The sequence below is a fragment of the Bombus huntii genome, chromosome 9 (assembly GCF_024542735.1).
Source record: "Bombus huntii isolate Logan2020A chromosome 9, iyBomHunt1.1, whole genome shotgun sequence".
In the NCBI taxonomy this organism is placed as follows: domain Eukaryota; kingdom Metazoa; phylum Arthropoda; class Insecta; order Hymenoptera; family Apidae; genus Bombus; species Bombus huntii.
In genome coordinates this window covers 8,341,251-8,367,138 of record NC_066246.1, presented here as the reverse complement: position 1 = coordinate 8,367,138, position 25,888 = coordinate 8,341,251, and the positions used below count along the sequence as shown (strand labels likewise).

The window sequence follows — 25,888 nt, the reverse complement described above, 5'->3', positions numbered from 1 at the left end:
GAAATAAATTAAAGTTTTAAAAACACACGAATATATTTTTGGCGACAAAATCATCGTTTGAAACGCTGCGTTCATAATTACCTTAATTATAACAAAGTCTATATAAATATATTGATATGATTATCTTAACTAGTTATTGTATTATACTTGAAAGTATGTAACTATTTTATAAATAAATAGATAATCAATGTTGATTGTTTTATATCCTTTCGTAATAGTATACCTATCAAGAATAAGGTCTTAACAACGAAAAAAAAATTATACTTTATAAAAGTCTTCACCATTTTTTATTTTCCCATCATAGTTACATAACTTATTTATTTTTTGTTACACTTAAAAATATTGCAGAAAGTATTATGAATTTGTTGTATATATCTTATAAAATCTTTCCAGTAACTAACTCTTATTTGTAAAGTGATTTACTTTAATTAATAATATTGACTGAAATGTATTATCAAATTTTATGAACAATATGCTTCATATATCAATATGTATTTCAAACATATAATACACAGTTCCTTTCAAATATATGAATTATAACATATTAATTAAAGTGGTGTTTTTATAAAAATGTAGAACAAACTACGTACTTATAGACTCTGACTTCATTTTATCCAATAATTGTTGTCCAAAAAAATCCCAATATCTCCTTCTTATTGTATCATGTTTCTCAGATAATTCTTTACATAGCTAAAGTTGTAATTATACGTACAATTATAAATTCTATTAGTATAATGCATAAATATTTATACAAGTAAAAATGACAATACCTTAAGAGCATTATTAATATGAAATATTGAATCTGGTGACTCATCTGTTATTGGTTTTTCTTGACAAATGTCTATAATACAGGCCAATAAATGATTAACACGGCAGCCAGCATTATACAGGTCTTCACATTTCTGTCTTACTTTTTCATTATAAGCCAAACCATTGCTATCATGCATCAAAATACTAAAATATGGTATATAATCCATACATTAATTAAATTACATAATTTACAAATATGGATTACATAAACAACAATGACAAACAGTACCCTCGAAGGTAATTCCAAGCACTTTCATTGCCTTTAACTAATTCTATTTTATCTAAGGCGTATTCAATTTCTCTGTCAATTATATCTTGTTCAAACTTGGTTGTGTTATTTATTACGAAATAACGTTGATTCCAAGCAGAATTATTACGAATATCTTCGTTCAATAAATGTTCTGTATATTCCAACTCTTTATCAAATAAACTGTACATTACATAAATAAAATATTGTTATTAGTTAGTATCTGAAATCATAAATTAACAAACATAATAAAGATAAACAAGATATACTAACTTAAATGTTTTTATACACCATTGACGATGCTGCCAAACATGATAATTCTTTGCATCAATTTTTAAAATATTTTCTGTAAATTCTAGTTCCCCACTAGCATCTTGAAGCCATTCAACAATAAGTTTCCTATGATGCCACACTTGATAGTTCTTAGAATTATATTCCGTTAGTATATTAGTAGATTTTAATTCATCTCGCAATTCTTTGCCGAGAGCTCTAAGTATCTCCCTCCTGTATTGCCATACTGTATAGTTTGCAGGATTAAGGTAGATACAATCTTCTGTTAAAGCTAGTGCACGCTCCGACTTTTCACCAGATTTTAAGATAGCCCGGAAATAGTCATATGAGTCCCTAACTTAAAACAATAATAAAATTTTAGTTAATAGAAATATTATATATAATTATCAGAAATATATAGGAGCATGGATGGAATATTTTTTAATTTCTAAACATTATGATCTATTTTATACAAAAAATAATAATGCACATGTTTTTTGCACAGATTTTCATAATTTATTTTTATTATCTGAACTATTTATGTAATATTTACTTTCTCTTTCTAACCATGAAATAGATATAATTAAAACTTAATATGATATATTTCATAATAAACAATGCGATATTGCATTAATTTACAGTTTTATTTTTCTATTTTAACACCTACTTAAATACTTATCTATTATATTTTAAAGTATATGTATAAGGTTAGGTTATAAGGCAGCGAATCATGATCAAGAATATAATACAAACGAAATAGAACTAAGGACCTTATTGTTATTTGATCATAATATACATTCCATAAAACATATAAAATACTTACATTTCTCAGAATAAGCAATTGAGACAATAGGATTAGGGCCGTCATCCTGCGGTACAGGAACCACATCTCTCCATTCTTCACGATCCCTGTATAATACCCAACTTGTCTCTTCGGAACTTTCGTCAGAGCTTTCCATCATTTTTTATTTTTACAAAAGACTAGTAAAACGACAAAAATGAAAATCTACTTCCACAACTGAACTACAATATCAGTTTTATGTTTTATCTTTTCAAACCTGTTAAAGCCTCCATTACATATAGTGAAATATCGATAATGTATCGATAATTTCCGCTATCGAAAACTATCGATATATTTTTTATGACAATCGATAATTTCGATATGTTTTATTCCACGAATGTGGGTTTATTCCGATATACCCCATGCACCAAAGTTTGAAAATTTATAGTATATGTTACTATCTATAGTATATGTTACACTGCTAGAGATGAATAAGGAAATCGCCGATGAGTATGGGTGGAATTCAATCAAAAGTATGCCCTACAAATTATCGCCTCTAGTGGTCAACCGACCAAACTTCTATATATGCCTACAGTTAATCTGACTATGTCGTTGGATGGACTATATATAAAATCTTATCACATCCATTTTTTTATTGCTGATAAAAAAGATATAAATACAATATATCCACAAAAATAATACTATTTATATATTATTTCTGCTCACTACAATTATAATATTTATACGTTATTTCCATTTTTATCTTTTTTATCGATGATCTCTATAGCAAGACACCAAAAGTTGCACTTCCGATACTTCATATGTTATCCATTACGGCTAACATTAAAATCGGTTACATCTTATTATGTTTATATAATTACGGTAATTACAAGTACAGAGTGCACATAAAGAGCGTGAAATAATCTTTATAAGAATTATTATTATTTTTGCTGCGTATTTTACCTATAGCCATTATTGGAGTTTGTTTTTTCTTAATAAATATAGGAACTATACGTATAAGTGTATATGATATTTGAGGTTCTATAATAATTTTATGTTTAACATTATACTTTAATCACACATTATTCTTATTTGTACATATTTGTGCATATACGATTGATTTTATTATTATAACTATGTAATTCCTATCTAATTCCAAAAAACAATTGTTTAAAATATACATAAATACCTTATAGAATTACAAAATACAAACTAGTCCTTGTACAAAATCTTTTCTCAAATTGTTCAATATTTTGTTTGGATATATACATTTTCTCTCATACAAAAAAACAAAAATGTATTTACCTATATATTAAAAACCAATTTAACTGAAGCTTAATGTATTAAAAAATGCAAATTTATGAACATGATTTACATATTGTGAAATAACTCAATATTTTTATTTTTAAATAGAAGTACCTTATTCAATGTTAACCAGGATTTCTGAAATATATAAATATAAATTGTAAAAATATTTCAAAGAAAATTTAGGATACATTTCAATAAAAAAGAATGAAATTCATTATTGATAGAACTTAATAAATATTAAAGTATTAATTACTACTTCTAACAGTTGCAAAAACATTTTATACAATTTTATAGTAAGACACTTTGCATATATTTACAAATACATTAATTTTTCATAAATTTATTAGATAACACATCAAAAACATTGTAGTTATATTCTAGAGCTGTGTGTTTCAAATAAAAAATTTTAATAACATCATATTTCATAATACAATATTACCTAAAATAATCTACATATCGCGCACTTCCTAAGGAATAATCTGTTTTGTATCGAGCATTCATCGCATTCTCTTATTATTTTCTCCCACATTCATACTGAATCAACAGTTTTACAATCGCATTTTTGTGAGCTACCAATTTTCATTACTGTTGTTATATATGGCCAAGTGTTTGAAACCAATGAAATTATGTTTTGACACTTTTTGCATGTAATGATACAAAATATGATAGCAACAAATGCTATAATGCAAGCAGTTATATACAGAGTTTACAATTTTACTTCTGATAACAAAATTGTAGTGCATAATAAATAACGTACTATGTATAGCATTTCTTTGCAAAGATTCACTTTACGTACATAATGAAAATTTGGTACATATTTAATTCTTGGATTAATTCTTCTCTTCTTTCTTCTCAGGCCCATCTTCTTGTTGCTGATGTTGATTTTGACTTTGTCCTTCTCGTTCTGCGGCCATCTATATATATAATCAAATAAATTTAATAAATATAATGAATTTAGTAATAATCAATATTTTAGTAATAAATAAAGTACGCACTTTCTTATACGCCATTTCAAACAGTTTAAGACTAGCTTGTTGTAATTCATTTGTCTGTCTCTTGATCTCTTCTGGTTCCGTATCGTCTTTCTTAGCTAATGTTTCTCGCATTTTTGCAACCAATTCTCTGAGTTTGTCACACTATAAATCATTGTTAAATGGTATTATGACAAAAGGGAAGTTGATTTGACATGGTATATCATATAATATCATATACCATGTATGTAATAATGCTATATATAAAGCCTTACTTCGTCTTGTGGCAATTGTGCTTTAAATTCTTCCAATTTGGATTCCGTATCGTGAATAATTCCCTCAGCTTGATTCACAGCTTCAACTCTTTCTTTTTTTACTTTATCTTGCTTAGCATATTGTTCAGCATTTTTCACCATGTTTTCAATTTCATCTTTACTAAGACCGCCACTTGATTGAATAACGACTGTAAATAAAAAATAAAAATTGAATAAATAAAATAATTTTGTTTGTGTGTATAAAAACTTAATTCATTCGTAAAAAAATATATTGGATTTAATTCATACGTTTACATACTTTGTTGTTCTTTTCCAGTTCCTTTATCCCTAGCAGATACGTGAACAATGCCATTGGCATCAATGTCAAATGTGACTTCTATTTGTGGTACTCCTCTAGGTGCGGGTGGAATTCCAACAAGAGTAAATTGTCCCAAAAGTTTATTATCACTAGCCATTTCTCGTTCGCCTTGGTGTACTTTGATTTCTACTTGAGTCTGACCATCAGCAGCTGTAGAGAATACTTGACTCTTTTTGGTGGGAATCGTTGTATTTCGAGAAATTAATCGTGTGAAAACGCCACCCAGTGTTTCAATACCTTAAATAATACATTAAACTTCAACAATTCTATGACCATAACTAAAAAATAAAAAATTTATTTCATCAAAACTCAGGAGATTAAAGTCTTCATTTTGTTCAGAGAGAAGATTAGTTGTTATAAACATCATAGTCTAAAAATAGTTTTGATGAAATATATAAAGAAAGAATCATTTACCAAGTGACAGAGGGGTAACGTCCAAAAGAAGAACGTCTGTTACATCTCCAGCAAGGACACCACCTTGAACAGCAGCACCTACAGCAACAGCTTCATCGGGGTTTACTGCCTTGGATGGTTGCCGTCCAAAAATATCTTGTACAGTTTGTTGAACTTTAGGTACTCTTGTCATACCACCAACTAATAATACTTCACCAATGTCAGACTTCGTTACTTCAGCATCAGAAAGTGCTTTTTGACATGGCTGAATAGTACGTTTAATTAAATCAGCAACAAGACTTTCGAATTTACTTCTTGAAAGCTTGAGGTTTAAATGTTTTGGCCCACTAGAGTCCATAGTTAAGTAAGGTAAATTTATATCAGTTTGTAAAGAACTAGACAATTCAATCTTTGCCTTCTCAGCTGCTTCCTTTAACCTTTGCATTGCCATTGTGTCTTTAGTTATATCTATGCCTTGCTGTACGCAAAAATGAAAATGTTGAAATATCATATATAATCACTTTTAGTACATATTAAAAATAATACAGATTACTTCAATATATATACCTCTTTTTTAAATTCTGATACAAGATAATTAACTAATGCATTATCAAAGTCTTCACCTCCTAAAAAGGTATCTCCATTTGTGGATTTAACTTCAAAGACTCCTTTTTGGATTTCCAAAATTGAAATATCAAAAGTACCACCTCCTAAATCGTATACTGCAATGCTAAAAGAATATACCATATATTTAAAGAGTATGCTTTTTTTATTAATCAAAATAATGAATAATATTTTATAAAAATAGTCAGAAAATAAATTCAGCATGTATAATGCAATAGTTCTAAGAGACGAAAAATAATGGCATCATTCTTGTTTTGATGTACTTTATATGCATTAATATTAAGTTTATAATATAATTAAAAATATTGGAATTCTCACATTTTATCTTCTGTTTTATCCATGCCATATGCAAGGGCAGCTGCTGTTGGTTCATTGATTACCCTAAGTACATTAAGCCCTGAAATTTGACCAGCATCCTTGGTAGCCTGTCTTTGGGAATCATTGAAATATGCAGGAACAGTAATTACAGCATTTTTTACTGGTGTACTTAAATACGATTCTGCAGTTTCCTTCATCTTTATGAGTACAAATGCACCAATTTGACTAGGGGAATACATTTTACCATCACCTCCTTGTATCCATGCATCTCCATTAGAAGCTCGAACAATTTTATAAGACACAGTTTTCCTAAAATTATAATGATTTAAAAAAAAATATTACATTTATTAACATATACGTGCGCATGCGCACACACACACATACACGCGTACAAAATGTACATACATATCCTTTTTGACTTCAGGGTCGTCGAATTTTCGTCCAATTAATCGTTTTGTAGCATAAAATGTGTTTGCTGAATTTGTAACTGCCTGACGTTTAGCTGGCATACCAACTAAACGTTCATCATCTGAAAGTTATTTATAATTAAAGTAATTTATAGAAAGTAATTTAAGTAAGAAAGTAATTTATAATTTAATTTAATTTGGTATCTTATGTTTTAATGTTTCAATTCTACTTGTATTATAAATAGAAATTAATTATAATATTGTATTTATTGTACAAATTGTTTTATTTAACATGACTAAAAATCACTATCTCATTCACTTTTAGTTTTATTTACGTACTATATAGTCTTTAAATAAATTTTATTTGTATGTTTGTATTCTCTGATCAAGAAACAGTTATTTCAGTACAGTACAAACAGATAAAAAAACAAAAAACACGACATAACTGAACAACACAATAAGACCTTTTTCACAAACTAATACATTGAGCAGAGAAAAAATTACAAAAGAAGTGAATAAACATATTTAATAAGCAGTGTGTCTTATGTACCTTACGAACTTTCTATGGAAATCACTCATTTCACTAGCATGTATAAATCTGAATTATTGATAATGTAAACTGTTAAATATTTATTTCATATATGTGAAGACATATTTTACTGCAAGATAAATATGTTTAAAACTTTAATGTTGCACTACTTAAGAAAATAAAATTTTAAATTCTGACCTTTAGTAAATGCTACATAAGATGGAGTTGTTCGTGATCCTTCTGCATTTTCTATAACTTTGGCTTGTTTTCCTTCCATAACTGCTACGCATGAAAATGTTGTTCCAAGATCAATGCCAATAACTGCACCTTTCACGCCTTCGGATCTAAGTAAATAATAGATTTTCATTCATGATATTTAAAAACATAGTTACATTATTAACAATACATAAAAATTAAATACAATTTTAATGCATAAAATAATTATAACATGAACAATTTACTTGTATCTATATTGTTGCAGATCTGTAAATCGTTGGGGTACCGCCAATGCAGGAACCGCAGCCTGAAAAATATTTTAATTTACGTATTCTAAATGTTATATTTAATATACCCTACTATAACATAATTAATTATAATACAAAAAAAAACTTCCTGTAACATTTGTTATAAATGACATATAAGAAAGACGTAAATGTAATAAATATCATGCTATCTTTTTATAAAATTAATTTAAAATACATAAAAATATATAATTTTTGTTAAAGGCAGGTCACGTGCCGGCTACGAAATAGCTAATGCTTAATGTTGATAAAAAGAACATTTAGCTATAGAAAACATTGAAAAAATAAAGATAGATATGAAATAATAAGTTTAATCCTATTACATGATCAAATAATTGTACAAATTCAATACAAGATAAAAATATTCGATAAATGAAATTGCACGCCGTGCCGTAAATCGCCATCGAAACTTACATTTTTAACAATTGTACTGAATTGTTGTTTTCTAGTAATGTCGTAGGTTATATTGCTACAACTACGAGTTAACAATCTTGCAGCGGTCAACATTTTGATTTTATACGTTTTATCCTTTCAAATTTATGAAAAACTTAAAGAGACGCGAATACTCCAACTTAATGTGTAATGATGCAACCTTCAGAGAGACTAGCACAATGCGCATACCATGTGCGCAGTAGGAACCTTCCATTTTGTCGACCAATGTAGAAAGTACTATTTGGCCAATGAGTACTCTGCCCTGGAAGAATATACGAATCAACGTATTCCATGGCCTTCCTGCTCTTCGTTACTCGAGAATTACCCCGAATATTCCACAACAGTATAGATATCGTAATCATTAATCAAACAAATGATAAAAATCTGAAATTAGGGAAATAAAATATATTATATAATATTTAAATTATTATAATATGAGTTGGTATATTTCATTATTTTATTATAAAAAGTAAAAGATATAATTAGTCAACAACGAAAATTGTCTATGGAAGTATTACATCCAGTTGCTTCCGGAGTTTAAAAAGTGATGCCACGAGATATTGTAGTTATGTAATACAATCAACAATAGTAAAATAATAATTAGCTTAAAATTTACAAGACATGCAATTAATTATGAATGTTATTTTAAAATGTGCATTATTTAGAAAGTATAAAAAAGGTTAATTATATAAGCACACTGTAATATTGTTATTTGATATCGTATATGTTGCAAAAATTTACAACATGAACTGATTTGAAGTATAAAGTTTTTATTGACAAATACTTCTCGTTACATTGTTTTAAGCAATAATCTATTATTCTCTTGTTTAATTTTTTGGACATTAAATAATTGTTGGTAGCTATTAATTTTATTGTAATGATAAAAATGAATGAAAATGTTTTTGTTGCGAATTATCGACTAAAGAGTAACCGGTCAGGTCAAACCGATCGGTCGATCTGGTCCTTTCTAAGGGTTTTTTTTACCTCACCTCGGAGTCGTTAGGTTTACAGCTCGGGGAGGACATGCAATTCGGAATTTACTAAAGAGAATGGGCCTGCCCCTGCCATAATCGGACGGCCACTCAAAATTCCGAATAGTTTTATATATGTATATTACGAGGAATCTATTTATATATAGGAATAATTATTGTAGAAATGAAAACATCTCTGTATTTTGATATTTTTTATTGTTCTTTAACTATTTATTATTTTCTCTAATCTGTCAGTTCTGAAAGATATTTGATGTTATTTTATGTACAGAAAATATGGGAGTGTTTATATTTCAATGATATATTTTTAAAATTTTTGTATTGTATATATTGTATGTATTGTATGTATTTTTTAAGTACAATCATTATTAATGTAATTATAGTTGTAGTTATTACAAAATGTATAAAAAATATTAAATACGACATAGTGAAAGAGATACACATTAGTATGTGCATCAGATACATAATTTTTAAGTAGTAAGTAGCAAGTGTGTGTTTCATTTATAATTACTTTTATTCATTTTTGATTTAATAATTTTTTTTTTTAATTTATCGTCTTGGAAAAGAAAATGAAATATACGGATTTATAGCTTCTATGATAAGGAACAATGTTGATTAACATAAGTTCTAGCGTTTTCTGTTAATAATAGCTATGTAATATTTGCTATGTACAATTACAAGTAGCTAAAAAGTTATGAATTATTCCTTTCTTCCCAAAATGAAAGATTCGGCGATCCGCTTTTGTGTATCGTACAGTTTATCACTTCGTTTCTAAAAATTAACATTGACTATTATTTCTTTTGTCTGAGGAAAATAACTATATACTATTATTTTAAAAGTTTATTCAAATAAAAATAAAGCAATAAACTTACAAAAAACGATCTCTTAGAAGAAACGCTCTAGGTTGCACCCAATTCAATCTTTCACCATTGTAACATAATATTTGCGTCATTGTGATTTTTCGGATCTCTTCTAATTGATATAAGGTAAACGATCCTGGGGTATTTCCATTCTCATACCAATATCTGTCACCTGTATTATAATTTATGAGATGTTACATTAATCAATGAAATTAATCATAAAATATATACTTCCAAAGCGAAGAGTCTTACATACTTTTGTAATGAATATAGACATCGCGGATCACTTACCAAAACGAATATTCCGAAAAGTGCGGCCCAATAAACAAAGAAACGTTGGTCCTAAGACTGAGTCAGGTAATGGTGCTTCCGAAAGCAATCCTGTTACTAAATCTATATCCTCTACATTTCTGTAAATTGAAAAAGAAACTGTAAATAGTACTCGTTTCAACAACTAGTTAATGAAACAAATTATTAACTATAAATTATAAATTAAAATGTATTCAGGTTCAAATAATAAATTATTATAATTATATCTTACTTATAAACATTTCGAAGTCTTTCTATAGTATCTTTGGACATTGCTCCTCTAAGATGTTCAAAACTACTGACATGTGCTAAATTACAAAATGATCGCCATCTGACATAAGATGGCAAACCATGATCCCTTCCCTGTTGTATGATCTGCGCAGCGTAATCCACGGGAATGTCGTTGCTTTTTCCATCATGGAAATATCGTTCCAAAAGTATTTCATTCAGTCCTGGTGGCAATGGCTTCCTAGAATGTCCCGCTGTCGCGGAAATTAAATCTTGCATCCTAGATCGTCATTAAAACCAAGTTCTCATGGGGCAATGTGTTAGCAGATCGTAACAATATTTAAAAAAATTTTATCTAAATTCTATATATACTTTTAACACATTTTAACATTTTTCTTTTAAATATTATTGTAAAATCTTAAAATCGTAGTAGATATGTACAATGAAAATATAAATTGGATAAAACCGTTTTAGTTTTCTATTTGACAGAGTGTAATATCCTAACAGAATTTTTATACGAATAAATGATTTTACATCGCAATATATCATTTCGATCATCGCTCATCATGTCATCGGGATATGTTATTACACAATTTAAAAATTATAAATTTTTGTATCTAAAGGTCTAGACTATTATGAATCTTCGAACCTACAGATAGTAAGGATCACTTAACGTAAATAGTCTATTACATTCTGTAACTGATGCATACTTCGAAAGGTTGCGTTAAAAACTTTGCCATTTGAAGCAACAAACGACTGTACAAACGACTCTAACAATAAATAACTACGAGTCAAATAATTTACTTGAACTAATGCCATTTGGATTGACACACATTATTGTACATTAACCGTAACTATTCCTTTTGTTTTGATTGGAGGAACAAATACGAACGAAAACTTAATTTTAAAGACTAAACAATCAAATATTATCAATTACGCAATCACAATCGAGTTTAGTTTTTATAGTTAATCAATTATAGTATTCATTTAACTGACTAGATCTAATTAGAATTTTATTTGATATATAATCGATTTCTTAATATAAATATTAATTATACTAAATATGAAACTGAGTAAAGAAATTTATTTAAGTTTCATAAAGTTTTTAAAATAGCATACTATTCGATGTTAAAAAAATGATATTGGAAAGTCCCGTAATATCACAGTCGATTGTCAAAAATTGTTGAAAGTTAACTATATTTTAATAGAAAAATGTTTACAATTAGAAATTTTTAATAAACCTATGATTAATATATAAGGTAGCTTAACGGTATCTTGATGATCTTTATCTGTAAAATTATGATTTTTAATAATTCTTTAGAATAGTTTAAAACATATTTTCTGTTCATGAAACGAAAGTACGTATCCACTACCATTTGGCATATCATAGCAGAATCCTCGTGTATTTACAGTATGTAATTTATGTTCAATAAAGTAATTGATCTTGTGAAACCTATAGTCAGACGTACACCAGACTAATCGTATCTTGTGCTATCACGTCGAACTCTATTAGCTACATGTATATGCATATAACTTTTGATGATTAAATCTTATGAGATGTACGTATGCTTAGGGATGTTTTTCATTAAAATTATATTTACATGTAATTTCAACTGACCTGTAGCGCCAGCAATCAGGCGATCAATAGCACCAGCTTCATAGAACTCTTGCGGAGCGTAGAAGGCCGATAGTAAGGACCTTTCTCCAGACTTTAACGCCGATCGCGAGTCAACTAGGTCGAGGGTTTTTGGGGTCAGCGTGGCAATGAAGAAGAGTCCAGCAGAGGCGGCAGCGTTTGAAAGTGTCGCATCCGTTCGAGTATCGTAGCCTCGAAAGTATCCTCGATGCGTTAAGCGTAACTGATATCTTCCAGTTTTCCAAAAAATCGAATCATTTTACATACACATATATACAGTAACATCCATAAGTATCTAGACACTATCAAATTATTGCAAATATGCAAGTATACTAGAAATGAAACTGTAAGGTTTAGTTTGAATCTCTGATCTTATTTCAGGCAACCATATAAAAAAGTAGTAAATATCGATGAGAACACTAGTTAAATAATAAGAGTATTTGATTCCAGCTATGGTAGCAGATAACAAACTGACAGTAGAGGAACGTTTTTCAATCATAACTTTAAAAATATAACGAATATATGAACCTTTAGATTGAAATGTACTATTGTAAGTGTCTAAATAGTTATGGGTTATAGTCATATCAATAAAATAACTATACAATTATTAATAAGACTGAATTAAAATTTTGTGGTGCGTATGTAACGAATGAAACTGTTAATCCGTGAAATTAATTATAAAAGGAAAGAGAGAACACGTACTTGTCGAGAGTTGTTTCTCCGAGAACAACGGGTAGAAACTCGTTGTAAGTTATATGCTCCATTTCTGCGATAACGATCCTTCTTGCTTCCTGATAGAGTCTCTCGTCATCCCAGTGAGGATTCAGTCGTCCTAGCTCTGTAGCGACTCGGTTATGTTCACGTAGAAAAAGTACATGCATTAGAGTGAGACCGGGGTTCTCGTTTACCCGTGAATCCCCGCTAAGAAAACATGGGAAAGCTTTGTTCGCGCTTCTGCAACTTTCATACTTAGGCGAAGGCATGGGCAAGTTCTTCCTCTGTGTATTAAGCAAACCACCCTTACCGGATCGCAGAGCTTGCGCTACATCTTCGGAACTCCCATAAACAGGGGAAAGGTCTAAGTACGATGACGCTTGGTTGATTTGCTGCCGAGGACCCAATTTGCATCCCTACGTAGAAAAATACTTTTACACTGTTTGGTAAGTACCGCGTTAAGACATTTTAACTAAGAAGAACAAAATTAATTTCTACTCAAATCCATCATAATTTATTGAACAAAACTATGCTGCTGATGGATAATACAAGAACAGACAAGACTTTCCCACTTATCTAATACTTAGTAAACACGTTACATATCAGGAATTCCTGCAAAGAGTTCCTGCAAGGGATTTCATTCACACGCTATATTTCAATTACCTGTAGCGAATTTCCTGGGTGCGGCGCCGATCTAGAATATTCCATGCAGCCGACAACATTATTGGCTCGGATTGGAAAACATTCTGGATGAAAGTGTTCGTAATCCACGTCGCAACATTTTAGTCTCGCCCCATCGGGTAGTTCCATCTTTGGCGTGTGCGCGAGATCGTGAATGAGGAATTGACCAAAGAGCGCGGTGAGCGCCATTAGATACGGATGTTTAAGATCGGATCCTCCGGAATGAACTCTCAAAGAGACGTCCCTGGCGCTAGGTAAATCTATACGCGGTAGAGAAACACCATCGACGTATTCAGTTGGCAAGAACCGTATATAAGCTTCTAGAGCTGCGCCCCAAGTCGGATGCAAACCGTTATTGCATTTCCCGCTGTGCGTTCTGTAGCGAGGATCGATCTTCTTGCAGCTGGCCATCACTTGCAAATATGTAGGCGAGTCAGGACAACTGATTGCAGTTACCGATGGTAATACGGAAGATGCTTCTTTTGATGACATGTTCAAAGCTTCTACCAGCATTACGGCCATCGTTTCTATCCGTAGAGCTTTCCTTGAGAGATTCTGAGCGTGTTCGGTCATTTCATGTGACACACCGAGGTACCATGAAGGAGAACCGTGATTCAAATGTGTCCGCGAGTTCAGGATTGCTCGCTCCGCCTGATCGTATTTCTCCATCGAAATATTTGTACGCCTACCCAGATCCAGTAACATATTTGAAGGTAATGTAGTACCTTTGATGAGTACCAACGTGGCAAGGAATCTGCGAATCGAAATCTGAAGATAGAAAATATAGCTTGTCTCTATCTATATTACCGCACATAATTATCCGAATATTACGATCGATCTGTTTTTATCTCATTATGTATATTGTTTCCACTTGTAGTTAAGCTTCAATTTTTGATAGTGAAAACGATGGTAACGGTTTATATATAATATTAAAATTCAATGGCAACGGCAGACCTTTAAAAGAAATAAAACTGTGGGAACAGAAAGCGTTTATATGATAATAAATGCTGATTCTTGCAGCAATTCTAGTTCGTTCGAGAGTAATCTTGTGAGAAAAAAATTCATCAATTATCTGTAATAAACTTGGGAATAACATACCCATAGAAAATAACTTTACTACCAGTATCGTGGGAACGAAAAGGTAACATTCATTTCTTGTTACAAGCACTACAATCATTGTTAGGATAAATACCTATTGGTATTTTATAATCTTATGGGTCATCAAGATCACCGTTAAAGGAATCTAATCATAACAAAGATAATATCTGCTAAGAACTTTTTTTTACCAAGCAATAAATGATAATGTATATAAATTGATTTTTTATATTTAATTATTTATAGCAATTACATATTATAACGATAGTACGAAGTATTCTTCTATATCGAAACTTACATTATATTTCTTTCCTATTAATTACTTTCTTCGTATCGAAGGAAACGAAAATGACTAATTAAACGTGACAAAAGCTGAAACTTTCGTAGCAGTATGAAACCCCTGACTATTAAGATTGTGAGAATATAGAAGGTGTTGAGAACACCATGATAATCTTGTACCTTCCACTTGAAGTGAACTCGTGAGAAATCGTGTATAACTTCTATTATACAGTAGTATACCTTGACGTTACCTAATAATTGTCATGTAAATTCAATGGTTGTGTTATTACCTAACTTGACAATGACGCGATAGAATCAACCATTAAAAACACAATTATAGGGTTGGGCACATTCGGATTAGAAGTTCGTGTCGTTTCTACATCCGCATTGCAATTGAAATGAAGTATGCGACAAAAATAACTAATTTTTCACACGATACAATTAAATATATATAGAAAAAATTCGTATTATAATTTCTCCATAGATTAATCTTCTCGTTAATAAAAAACGACGCCGACACGAAGCAAATCGCGTGACTGACTAATGTCTGTTCTGTTGCAGATACTGCAATGGATCCTAGAGACCTTGTCTAGGAGATGGCATTTCGCCTCATTCTGTACGGAGCACTGTTCGTCATTCTATTTATCGTGTCGTCTTATTTAATATTAAATTCATTCATCCTTTCATCCACATATATCTTGGAGTTAAGTCTGGTACTTAACTATTTTTTTTTATCATACCGACGGGATACACGGGCGACCTTAAGAAGAGATTAAAGAAGATTCGTTGTTTGACATTTAACTCTTTCCTGGTTCTTTTGTGACTTTCTTACGTAATCTTTTCTGCGTCCACGAATAGTGGCTGTACAAATCGATGAAAGTTATTTGGAAACATGGTTTGCTCTTGCTGAAGAAAATTTTCAAATTCCCAAATAAAAATCAAATTCAAAAATAAATAGATATAATCGTGCATACACGTTATTTTGAGATGTGACTTGATAACACTGATGTTGGTAAATCATTAATGCTATATCTATATCAATTATTTGACGATTCTTCCTGTTTCTCTATTTTTAAGTAGGTACACACATATAAGTACAATTAAAGTATATATAAAAAAAAATTCTGGTTGTATATATAATCTACTATATTTTAGAGTTTCTAAAAATTTATATCTCATATGATTTCATATATTTTTTTTTACTAGTAACTATTTTGAAATGTCTTTTTGTGAATGATGATGAACTGTCTTTTAATTATATGTCAAGAACATTACCTAGAAAATATATGCCTATAAATATTGATTTAAAAATAATAATGTAAAAGGAACCATGACCTTTAAGAAAAACATGTTTCATAATATATTTTTTGTCAAACTTTTGATGACATGGTGACAAAGGTATTCAACGCAATAAATTTCCAGTTTGAAAGATTTATAACTAAAAGTTAGCTTTCTGATACATCGGTATGTATATCAATAAGTCTGTTTTATATTGTATCTCATGTAAAATATACATTTTCCTGCACGAACATTAACAATTCTTCTTAATAAGAATATTTATAAATATCAATCTGATGCAGGTACAAAATAAATGTTATTATATTGTTATGGGTGTTATATTGTTGTATTATATTATTGTAAACGGATGAAGCTTTCCAAGAGTTATACATGTTAAAAATTTGTTTATATTAATACTATTATTGATATTTACTACGAAATTAATATTTATTCAAAAATAAATACATGTGATCTTTTTTCTAGCATTAAGATTACTTTGTAAACTAAATATTGAAATAATATATAAAATATAAATTACAAAATATTTGCTTGTAACAACTTCAAAAAATAAATTATGTAACTTTTATTAGGAAAATAAGTCACTGTGCATTGAGTGATTATACTCACACATGTTTGTTTTGCTGACACACACGTGTTTCTATGATCTATGCCAAATCCACTCACTGAGAAAGTAGGCGACACATTACTAATGAATTTTTAAAACATTTTTAGTTTCTTTTCATTAATTAATTAATGTACTAGATGAAATTTTAAACACATAATTATCTGTAATGTTGACATTATTTTAAAAATGCAAATGGAAAAATCATTTTCAAACGTTAAATTATGTCAAACATTCGGATGAAACAACTTTATTCACAAAAATTATTCAAGTATATAGTTGTAATCATAGGTCGCGATTCGAGATGTACCGAAGTATGTAGTCGAGATATCGTTTATCTCGCAAAATGAAAGCGGAAACACTCACCGTGACAGGAAAAGAAATATACCGTTGACCGGCCTTCGTTTCACACACAAGTACATTTTTTCCAAAACTATCGTATCAGTAGTAATTGACAGACAGTAATTGATTGTACATTAATTACAACAACGTATAACAGAATTCATTTGCCTCGTAAAATTTCGCAAGAACCGCGCCGAGTATACGCAAGAGCACGGAGCGGTAAACCTGAACTGAGACCGATCCTCGAACGAAAGTAAAACTGCAGTCCGTTCCGTGGGTTTAAAGAGTGGGGCCCAGTAAGAATCATGCTAGTATAGGATGTCAACAAGGTACGCTGAACCAACGTATATAACTCTTATAAATACGGTAAAAGCGCATCATTCCTGCAACCGGATTGGTATTATGAACAAGACCAAGGTTTACCTTTCATAGTCTATGTTATCCGTAGTCGCGGTTGGACGTACAGTTTCAAGGATCCAAAGTACATTAGCACTTTCGTGTACACAGCACGCTGTATGTGCATAATTACATGCATGTTCTTTTACAGCATACCTCTCGTATAGGGTCTTAGTACCATTATACTGTGCTAATTGACACTTATAGGCTCGACTATAACGTTGTCCAAAGATTAAGGTTCTTGGGGACGACGTTGCGAATGATTAACTGCGTTGGTTATGCACAGTCTTATATACGCCTACAATCCTCATGCGGCAATCCGTAAAATAGTATGTATTACGCGTCTCGTGCGATTATTTATGGCGCGCGTAGGGAGATAGATTACAATTAAGAGAGTGAAACAACTTTATAAGAATTATTTGTATGCTAATAACAATCTGTATCTGCTTTCAACAAACAGTTGATGTCAGTTGTTTCAAAAATAATCAAAGTTAAGTGATGGGGTCACATTTCTTATTGAATATGAAGATTTTTGCCTCATAAACGTGAATTTAATATTACATATTGGTATGTAAAAGAGAAAGATAAGTAAAATAATATGTACTTCGTGATTATTAAACTGGCTTACTTAAAGGTCAGTGATAGCAGATGAGAGTTATACAATTTTATATTAATATGTTCAATACATTCTTTAATAATATTTTTGAAAATCCTTATTCCTAATTAATAAGAAGTATAGTACTTATGTAGTCAACTTTCCTGTATTCGTAATAAACAGTACAGTTCTCCAAAGAAAAATTTATATAATAATGGATAAAAAAATCTTTTCTTAGATTGGATATAATAAATAACAAATAACTTCTTTTGAAAATTAAATTTTATATCTTGGATCCAGGGTTTCTATAACTGTTCAAAGATAAAACTGTTATTAAAGAGGCTTTGAGCACTTTTATTTTCGCTCCATGTGTCACTGTTTACATTAGTCATTTCTTGCTATCTTTTGCTCCCATGATAATTGTTTATTTAAAATGTATTGAAATTATCTATGATTGCGTTCATATTATGGTGTTAATATTTATTGCTGTAATTATAAAAACCGTTTCTAAGAATGAACATCGTCTGTATTTTCAAGCACTGCTCCACTATATGCTAAGTCCCAATAATGTTCTACTTGATGTTTCTTAAAATGTTCACGCGCCATTTTTTCAATCGGGCAAACTTTGAATTTGATTTCTCCAAAATGACGTTGTTTACTAGTACCTTCCCATACAAGAACACATTTGTTCGGCACATCATTTCCGTTATCTTTTATAATATCTTCCTCCCATTTAATCCGGTTCATCATTAGTCGTTTGTATTTACTTAATTGTTTGGCTCCTCCTTCAACAACAACAACATTGCAATCTCGGAAGAGCATTACACAGCCTGTTAGATAAAGTTGCTTTGCGTTTGTTTCCACTTTAAACTTTTTCGAAGCATTATTTAAAAGATCACGTATTCTGTAATGATAGTATTACTTTTTACATGATACGTATATGTATTATATAATTAGATAGTATTTATTTACATATCTTTAAGCTCACCTATAAACAGCTACATGTACACCAAGCGTGGTATCCTCTTTAATTTTTCTTGCCTTCTTTTCTCGTCGCTGATCAGCAGTAAGTCTTCGAGCTGCATTAGCATCCTCATGTGCCTTTAATCTTTTAGCCATTTGTTGTCGGACATGAGCTTCTATTTTCGTAGGATCTTGTACAGCTTCTGTACCTAATACTCGCATAAGATTCGAAATTCGTAATTTTGGTTCTGGTGGAGGTTCAAGACCTAATCGTATTTTCTCTTGTTCTTCTTTCCATGCTTCTCGTCTATTCTGCCTACGTAATTTCTTGCGTTCCTTTTTCGTTAAAAATACAGGCATATATATTGGTTTCAAAGGGTCAGCTAAAATAAAAAAAATAATTAACCAAAATTACATATTTGAAATAAGTGTTCTCTAAAAAAATGTACTAGGTAGTGCATACTTGGTGGTCGCATTTGCGTGGGATGTTCTACAAGATTTGTGATAGTAGAACTTTTAATGGTAGTAGATTCATCTTCGTTCGGATATCCTCCTGTTAATATAACAGAATCCCACCATTCTACATTAGGCACATCTTCACTAAGAGCTTCTGTTTTCGGCGCTATTAGTGCCAGTTTAGTTGCAGAACTTATACCAGTCTTTCTGGCAATTTGACTAATCTCATTTTGTAATTTTTCTAATTGGGCTTTCATACGAATTCTTTCTGCTAATTGCTGGAATTTTCCAGGTTCGTGAAATTTGAGTGTCCGTTTGCCTCGCACTGCCGGTTTGACACCTATCCTATTATCAAAAAAGTGGGTGTCTTGAATTTCTTCTGGGCCTTTTGATTCTTGCAATTGGGCTTTAAATTCTTCACGTTTTTTTGCTCGAATATTAGCTTTTAATGTTGGTACCACTTGTGTGAGTTGCACTTCCTTGCCGGTTATATCTACAGTTCTGCCAGATTCATCCAAAATTAGCGGAGTTGGTTTATCTGGGACACTAACATTTCCAAGTAATCCGGAGCTTAGTTTACTTCTAATTTGTGCTTGCAAAGCAGCAATTTTTCTTGCTTTGTCGGAGTCTGTCTTACTTAATAAACCTTGATTATACATGCTTCCTACTGTTGGTAAAGAATCTCGTGCTTTAAGTAGAGGTTTTACTGGGGCAACTTCTTCTTGTTTTATAGCTTTCAATGCTCTTTTCCTTTCCTCGATTTCTCTTTGGGCATTTGCCATCATTTGTTTTATCTAAATAAAAATAATAAAATAATATAAAATAAAAGCTATAATACTATATGAATTAATATAGTAAATATATCAACATGTTTATATTAGTTCACATTGACATGAGTTTATACCTTATCTGCAGATAGTTGTGCTTCTGTTGTTTTTTCATTTTTGACTTCATCATCCTTAAATCTAGGTTTCTTTGCATCTTTGTCCTTATCCTTATCTTCCACATGATTTCGTTTTTTACTTTTCTGCGCTGCTTTGGCATCATCATATATTGTGAATATTTTTTCCGTCAATTTTAAAGCTTTCTTGTCTTCCAATAAAGCAGATAATTTATCTACAATGTTGGGAATATTATAAAAATATATTATTTGTGTCATAGAAATTACATATCTATAATAAAGCTTATGATTACTCATATTAAATTATTTATAAGAAAATATAATTCTGATGCACTTCATTCTATGCTACGATAAAATAGGAATGTATGTGAATAGTATAATAATAGCATAATTAATAAATAGTGTTATAGTATAATTAATAAATAATACAATCAAATGATGTGATGATTGATAATCATGTAAGTGATTATTACAAACCTGCCGTTTTGCGTTTATCATAACCTGAAGTCATACAATTGACAGCCGTGGTAACAATAGCAGGTTCTCCAAAACCGAGAAATTTATGTACTGCTTTTTCGATTTGTGGTTTCATTTCATCTATTTCTTTCCTTGTTAATGCCATTTTATTAAATATGTCAATATTTGTTGCAAAGAATTAATTACGATGATCACGGTCGTATACAATATACATTATACATAGGTTCGAAGGGGATATCATTTTGATGTCATATGCATCTGTAATATTAATTCCTTTACTAACCGCATAGTGGCGCGATCATGAAATTACCCAAGCGCGCATGTGCATTTGTAGCGGTCTAGCGACTACTGCGCCTGCCGCTACATATTCGAATAGAAAAGAGAAACGAGTAAAGAGAAAAAAATGTGTGTACTGTGTTGTGTTGCAAAGGATTCGTTATCTAAAAAACTTAAAAATGTTGATTTAGAAAAGAAATGGGCGGACGCCATTCCTGGTATAACAAAATTTAACTCACAGTTGATATATGAAAAACATTTTAAGGATCATAATAAAAAAAGAAGTGATTCAAAGAGACAATCGTGGTAACATACTTTCTCCTGGTAATTCTGTAGTGCACATTTTATGTCGTTATAATGATATAGTAGTAGAACTATCTTTATCCTGTTTCATTTATTTTAAAATGTTTTGAATGAACAATAACTTTCCATTGATTATTAAGTGCTTACTTTAATTTTCAAATTTTGAGTCAAATAACGCATTACTTCTGTTACTAATGACAAACGCGTATGTGCGTGCTGGAGGAGTTTCATAATGGCGTCATCATGTGGCTAGTAAGGGAATTAAAATATGTACATCAAAATGATAACATCCCCCCACCACCAAAAATTGGAAGAGTTGCTGAACCTATGTATAAGATCGTGGAATTAATTCTTTTATAAATTCCTCAATTTAATACAAAATTAGGTACTTCACGACATAACCTCTATCAGTTAAAGAATCATCATAATATCTGTTTATACAACAATATTTTTTTCCAAATTAGATATTGGTAAACATATGCAAATATTACCGGCGTCACATTGCAGCACCGTAATTGTTATTTAGTTATTCAGGAGTCTTCAGTCATCGTGGTAATATATATCAGGTAATACCAATAAGTTTCCCAGGATGTTCACGAAAATATTCCTAGAGTATGTAATGCTAGTGAAAACTGAATATAGGCAATTTTTAAAATCAGTTTTATTACTAAATAAATAATAAGACTTGGGGAGGATACGTAGTGGTGTACTATTTAAAAATGAAAATAAACAATAGGTAAATTTTGAAAAATTGTAATATTTTTTTAACATATGAGAGTCGCCCAGAAAGTAATACCCGTTTTGAAATAACAACAATACAAATGCATTTTGGAAAGATTGACATGAATAAAGCTAGATGAGCTTTTATAAGCACATTCTATCGTGTTATATGGCTTCTATACGTAGATGGATATTATTTTCTGCACGACCCTCGTATTTATTAGTATGTAATATAAAATTATCACTATACTAAAATTTTGATGTAATTGTATATATATAAATACTAAAATATGTAAATAGATGAGATGTATACACTTATATAATCAAAATGGGTAGAAGAAAAAAAACAATTGTTATGTAAAAAGAACGTTAAAATTTTTTAACAAATCCTAATTTAAATTTTTTGAAGTATCATTATTTTGCTTCGTTCTGAAAAGTAAAAATGTTATAAATTAATTCAATCAGAATGTTTGAAGGTAAATATATAAATAAGGTTAAAATGTATCTTTTATACCTTATTATTTTATAAATTCTTTTATGTAGGCCTCCTTCTAAAAGCTACTTTTTACTTTTTTTTTATTTTTATTTCATATTAACTTAATGGGCTTTATTAATAAATTGATAATAACACAATATGTGATAATTATTACAATATATGAATCTTGTGAAAGAGACAAATGTTTTGCGCAAACTTCTGAAACCAGCTCTTTAGACTTTAGACACTGGACATCTGTTGCTGCAGAGTATGATAGAAATTCCTAAGAGGTCACTCACGCGTAATGAATCTAGATACAGCCCACGCAAACTTCTACGATACCAACTTTAGATGAAACTAGTGATGCAAATCCACAAAATAGCATATGTGATGGTTCTAAAAAATTTGTTACTTTATACATTTACCTCACTGTAGTTATCAATAATTTCTACACTATGTCTCCGCGCATATGGTTATTAATATGAAAATCTATGAAAGTTATATATCTTTTTAAAGCAGAAAGTTTCTAAACATTTGATTTATTAATGTGATGTACAAATAACATTCAATTGATAGTAGAACTTTTGTTACGTTTGTAATTTTGGTATTAAATTTCTATCATAGTAAATTTTTCATAATTTTATTTTTTTTGTTACTCTTCCTTATCTTATTTCAATAATTTTGGTGAATTAATTAATTTACTGTTCATTAGATAAAGTACAAGAAACAAATATATGTAAATAGAATTCTAAAAAGTATTGTTCCTAGTCGAGTAACAAGCTAATGAGGAAATTCAATGGAATTTTTAACAGTTTTGATCTACCCAATTTTAGTTTCGTAATATTTGGAAAGGAAATAGAAAGGTATTGCATTTTAAAATATATAGCGTTAAATCATGTTAAGTATTGAATGAGTTTAATAAGACTTACAGTATCATGTAAACTTGTTACAACGAAATGTATGAGGGTATAGGGGATGAAAACAGCTGTGGAGGATAGTCGAATAGCAGTGGACCGACAACCGCAAATGAGAATGGTAGAGGGAACTATGCTGTTCCACGCTTCCTTGGTGACCGATGAGGCCAATTCTAGGAACCACATTTGTTTCATTCGAAACTGTTGTTCTAAACTTTTCTGTTAATTGAAACGAAGAAATTGAAACTCGTAACTGTTGTTTTAGGCTGCTATCGAGCGGGAATTTTACAAAAACTGCGGATGCAGTGTGGACAAATACTGGAAGGAATCGAGTTACCTTCACTGAGAAATACATTGATTAAACCTCTTTAAATAGCCTTAAGAAAGCTTACCTGGCTGGAACTGTATAAAGAGGATTGGTAACTTCGGTTGAAAGCCGCTCGTTTTTTGCAATTAATAGAAATATCTTTCGCGCAAGATATTCTACGACCACGGTATCGATTATTGTACTTATGACACTCGAAGTTCATTAGTTTGTTGTGAAAGCATCGCAGTTAATTACGTTTGAATTAAGTTTATTGCAAGATCTTGTTATCATTGAAAATAGAAGAAGAAAATGTATTAAAGAAAATGATTCTAATAAAATAGAAAGAACTACTTTGTAGGGAAATTGATTAAATTGTAAAAAAAATGGTAATAAAGTAATTAAAAGTTAATAAGGTCCTGGCAAATGTCGTAGCAAAAATGTCCTTTTAATATCCATATGTATTCATTATTAATATTCTATGCTAAGCTAAGGCTAAATCCCAGTACTCTTGCGCCTCGTGTTTCTTAAAGTACTTCCGAGCACTTTTTTCACTTAGGCAAACTTTGAGTTCAATTTCTCCAAAATGATATTGCGTATTAGTACTTTTTCATACAAGAACGCGTTTGTTCGGCGTATCATTTTCGACCCTGTCTTTAATAATATCTTCTTCTCGCCGGACACGATTCATCATTAATCGTTTATATTTATTTAATTCTTTGGCTTCTCCATCAACAACAACAATATTGCGTCTCATAAGAGTATTACACAACCTTTTAGATAAAATTGTTTTGCAATTTATTTCCACTTTAAATTTCTTTGAAGCGTTATTCAAAAGACCACGTATTCTGCTACATGTACACAAATCGTGATATCCTCTTTAATTTTTTTTGTCTTTTTGTCCCATCGCTGATCAGCAGTAAGTTTTCGAGCTGCGTTAGCATCTTCGTGTTTAATCTTTTAGCTATTTGTTATCGGATGTGAGCTTCTATTTTCGTAGGATCTTATACAGCTTCTGTACCTAATACTCGCATAAGATTCGAAATTCGTAATTTTGGCTCTAAAGAAGGTTCAAGGCCTAATCGTATTTTTTCTTGTTCTTTAAATGCCTCGCGTCTATTTTGCCTACGTAATTTCTTGCGCTCCTTTTTTATTCAATATGCAGGCATGTATATTTAATTTCAAAGAGTTAGCTAAAAATTTAAAATAAGCGTTCTCTAAAAAATATATTAGATAGTGTATAGCTGGTGGCCGTATTTGCGTGGGATGTTCTACAAAATTTCAGATAATGGAACCTTTAACAATAATAGGTTCGTTTTTGTTCGGATATCTTCTTGCTAATAAAATAGAATCCCACCATTCTACATTAGGCAGATTTTCGCTACAAGCTTTTTACGTATGCTAATTTAATTGCATTTTGCAATTTTGCAATTTTTGACTTTCACGAATCTTTTTAACAATTTGGCTAATCTCATTCCGTAAGTTTTCTAACTGGGATTTCATATAAATTCTTTCTGTAAATTGTTGGAATCTTCCAAGTTTATAAAAATACGCTACGTATACGTGCATTACGATACGTACACGTATCGCCGTATGAAACCGGTCTTACAGTTCGACGCAAAGCCGTTAATCCTTCGCCGAACGCGAGATAAGATTAAAACCAAAATTACCAATTACTTTCCACTCTACGGCGTGTATACCAAAAAAAGCTTTCTCATCGAATTTCATTTGTAATTTATCTCGGTAACCGGGTTCTTTTTTCTTCGATGGTGTTAGGAAAGCGTACATTTTCATCGCGTGCGACGCGATATCGATGCCGCTAGTGGCAGCT

General features: G+C 30.6%; 4 protein-coding genes and 1 pseudogene across 4 annotated transcripts; all 5 read right to left on the bottom strand.

Moving 5' to 3' along the window:
* Positions 1-264: 264 nt before the first annotated feature.
* On the bottom strand, positions 265-2,521 carry LOC126869237 (protein farnesyltransferase/geranylgeranyltransferase type-1 subunit alpha). Its single transcript, XM_050625505.1, has 5 exons — positions 2,151-2,521; positions 1,331-1,685; positions 1,040-1,240; positions 771-954; positions 265-690 (listed from the first exon to the last, which is right to left on the bottom strand). The coding sequence occupies exons 1-5, from the start codon at positions 2,287-2,289 to the stop codon at positions 583-585; spliced, it is 987 nt and encodes a 328-aa protein (XP_050481462.1). The 5' UTR covers positions 2,290-2,521; the 3' UTR covers positions 265-582.
* Positions 2,522-3,724: 1,203 nt separating this feature from the next.
* On the bottom strand, positions 3,725-8,436 carry LOC126869228 (heat shock 70 kDa protein cognate 5). The gene is made up of 11 exons (XM_050625484.1): positions 8,227-8,436; positions 7,753-7,814; positions 7,490-7,635; positions 6,761-6,884; positions 6,356-6,664; positions 5,981-6,143; positions 5,435-5,891; positions 4,961-5,257; positions 4,663-4,850; positions 4,412-4,552; positions 3,725-4,330 (listed from the first exon to the last, which is right to left on the bottom strand). The coding sequence occupies exons 1-11, from the start codon at positions 8,317-8,319 to the stop codon at positions 4,247-4,249; spliced, it is 2,064 nt and encodes a 687-aa protein (XP_050481441.1). The 5' UTR covers positions 8,320-8,436; the 3' UTR covers positions 3,725-4,246.
* A 971-nt stretch (positions 8,437-9,407) lies between these two features.
* On the bottom strand, positions 9,408-17,442 carry LOC126869226 (peroxidasin-like). Its single transcript, XM_050625483.1, has 8 exons — positions 17,302-17,442; positions 13,644-14,415; positions 12,969-13,396; positions 12,249-12,496; positions 10,635-10,884; positions 10,385-10,503; positions 10,106-10,265; positions 9,408-10,004 (listed from the first exon to the last, which is right to left on the bottom strand). The coding sequence occupies exons 1-8, from the start codon at positions 17,355-17,357 to the stop codon at positions 9,926-9,928; spliced, it is 2,112 nt and encodes a 703-aa protein (XP_050481440.1). The 5' UTR covers positions 17,358-17,442; the 3' UTR covers positions 9,408-9,925.
* A 1,154-nt stretch (positions 17,443-18,596) lies between these two features.
* On the bottom strand, positions 18,597-21,336 carry LOC126869229 (U4/U6 small nuclear ribonucleoprotein Prp3). The gene is made up of 5 exons (XM_050625485.1): positions 21,066-21,336; positions 20,592-20,803; positions 19,695-20,481; positions 19,257-19,614; positions 18,597-19,172 (listed from the first exon to the last, which is right to left on the bottom strand). The coding sequence occupies exons 1-5, from the start codon at positions 21,208-21,210 to the stop codon at positions 18,776-18,778; spliced, it is 1,899 nt and encodes a 632-aa protein (XP_050481442.1). The 5' UTR covers positions 21,211-21,336; the 3' UTR covers positions 18,597-18,775.
* A 137-nt stretch (positions 21,337-21,473) lies between these two features.
* On the bottom strand, positions 21,474-25,229 carry LOC126869243 (U4/U6 small nuclear ribonucleoprotein Prp3-like; annotated as a pseudogene).
* Positions 25,230-25,888: the final 659 nt, after the last annotated feature.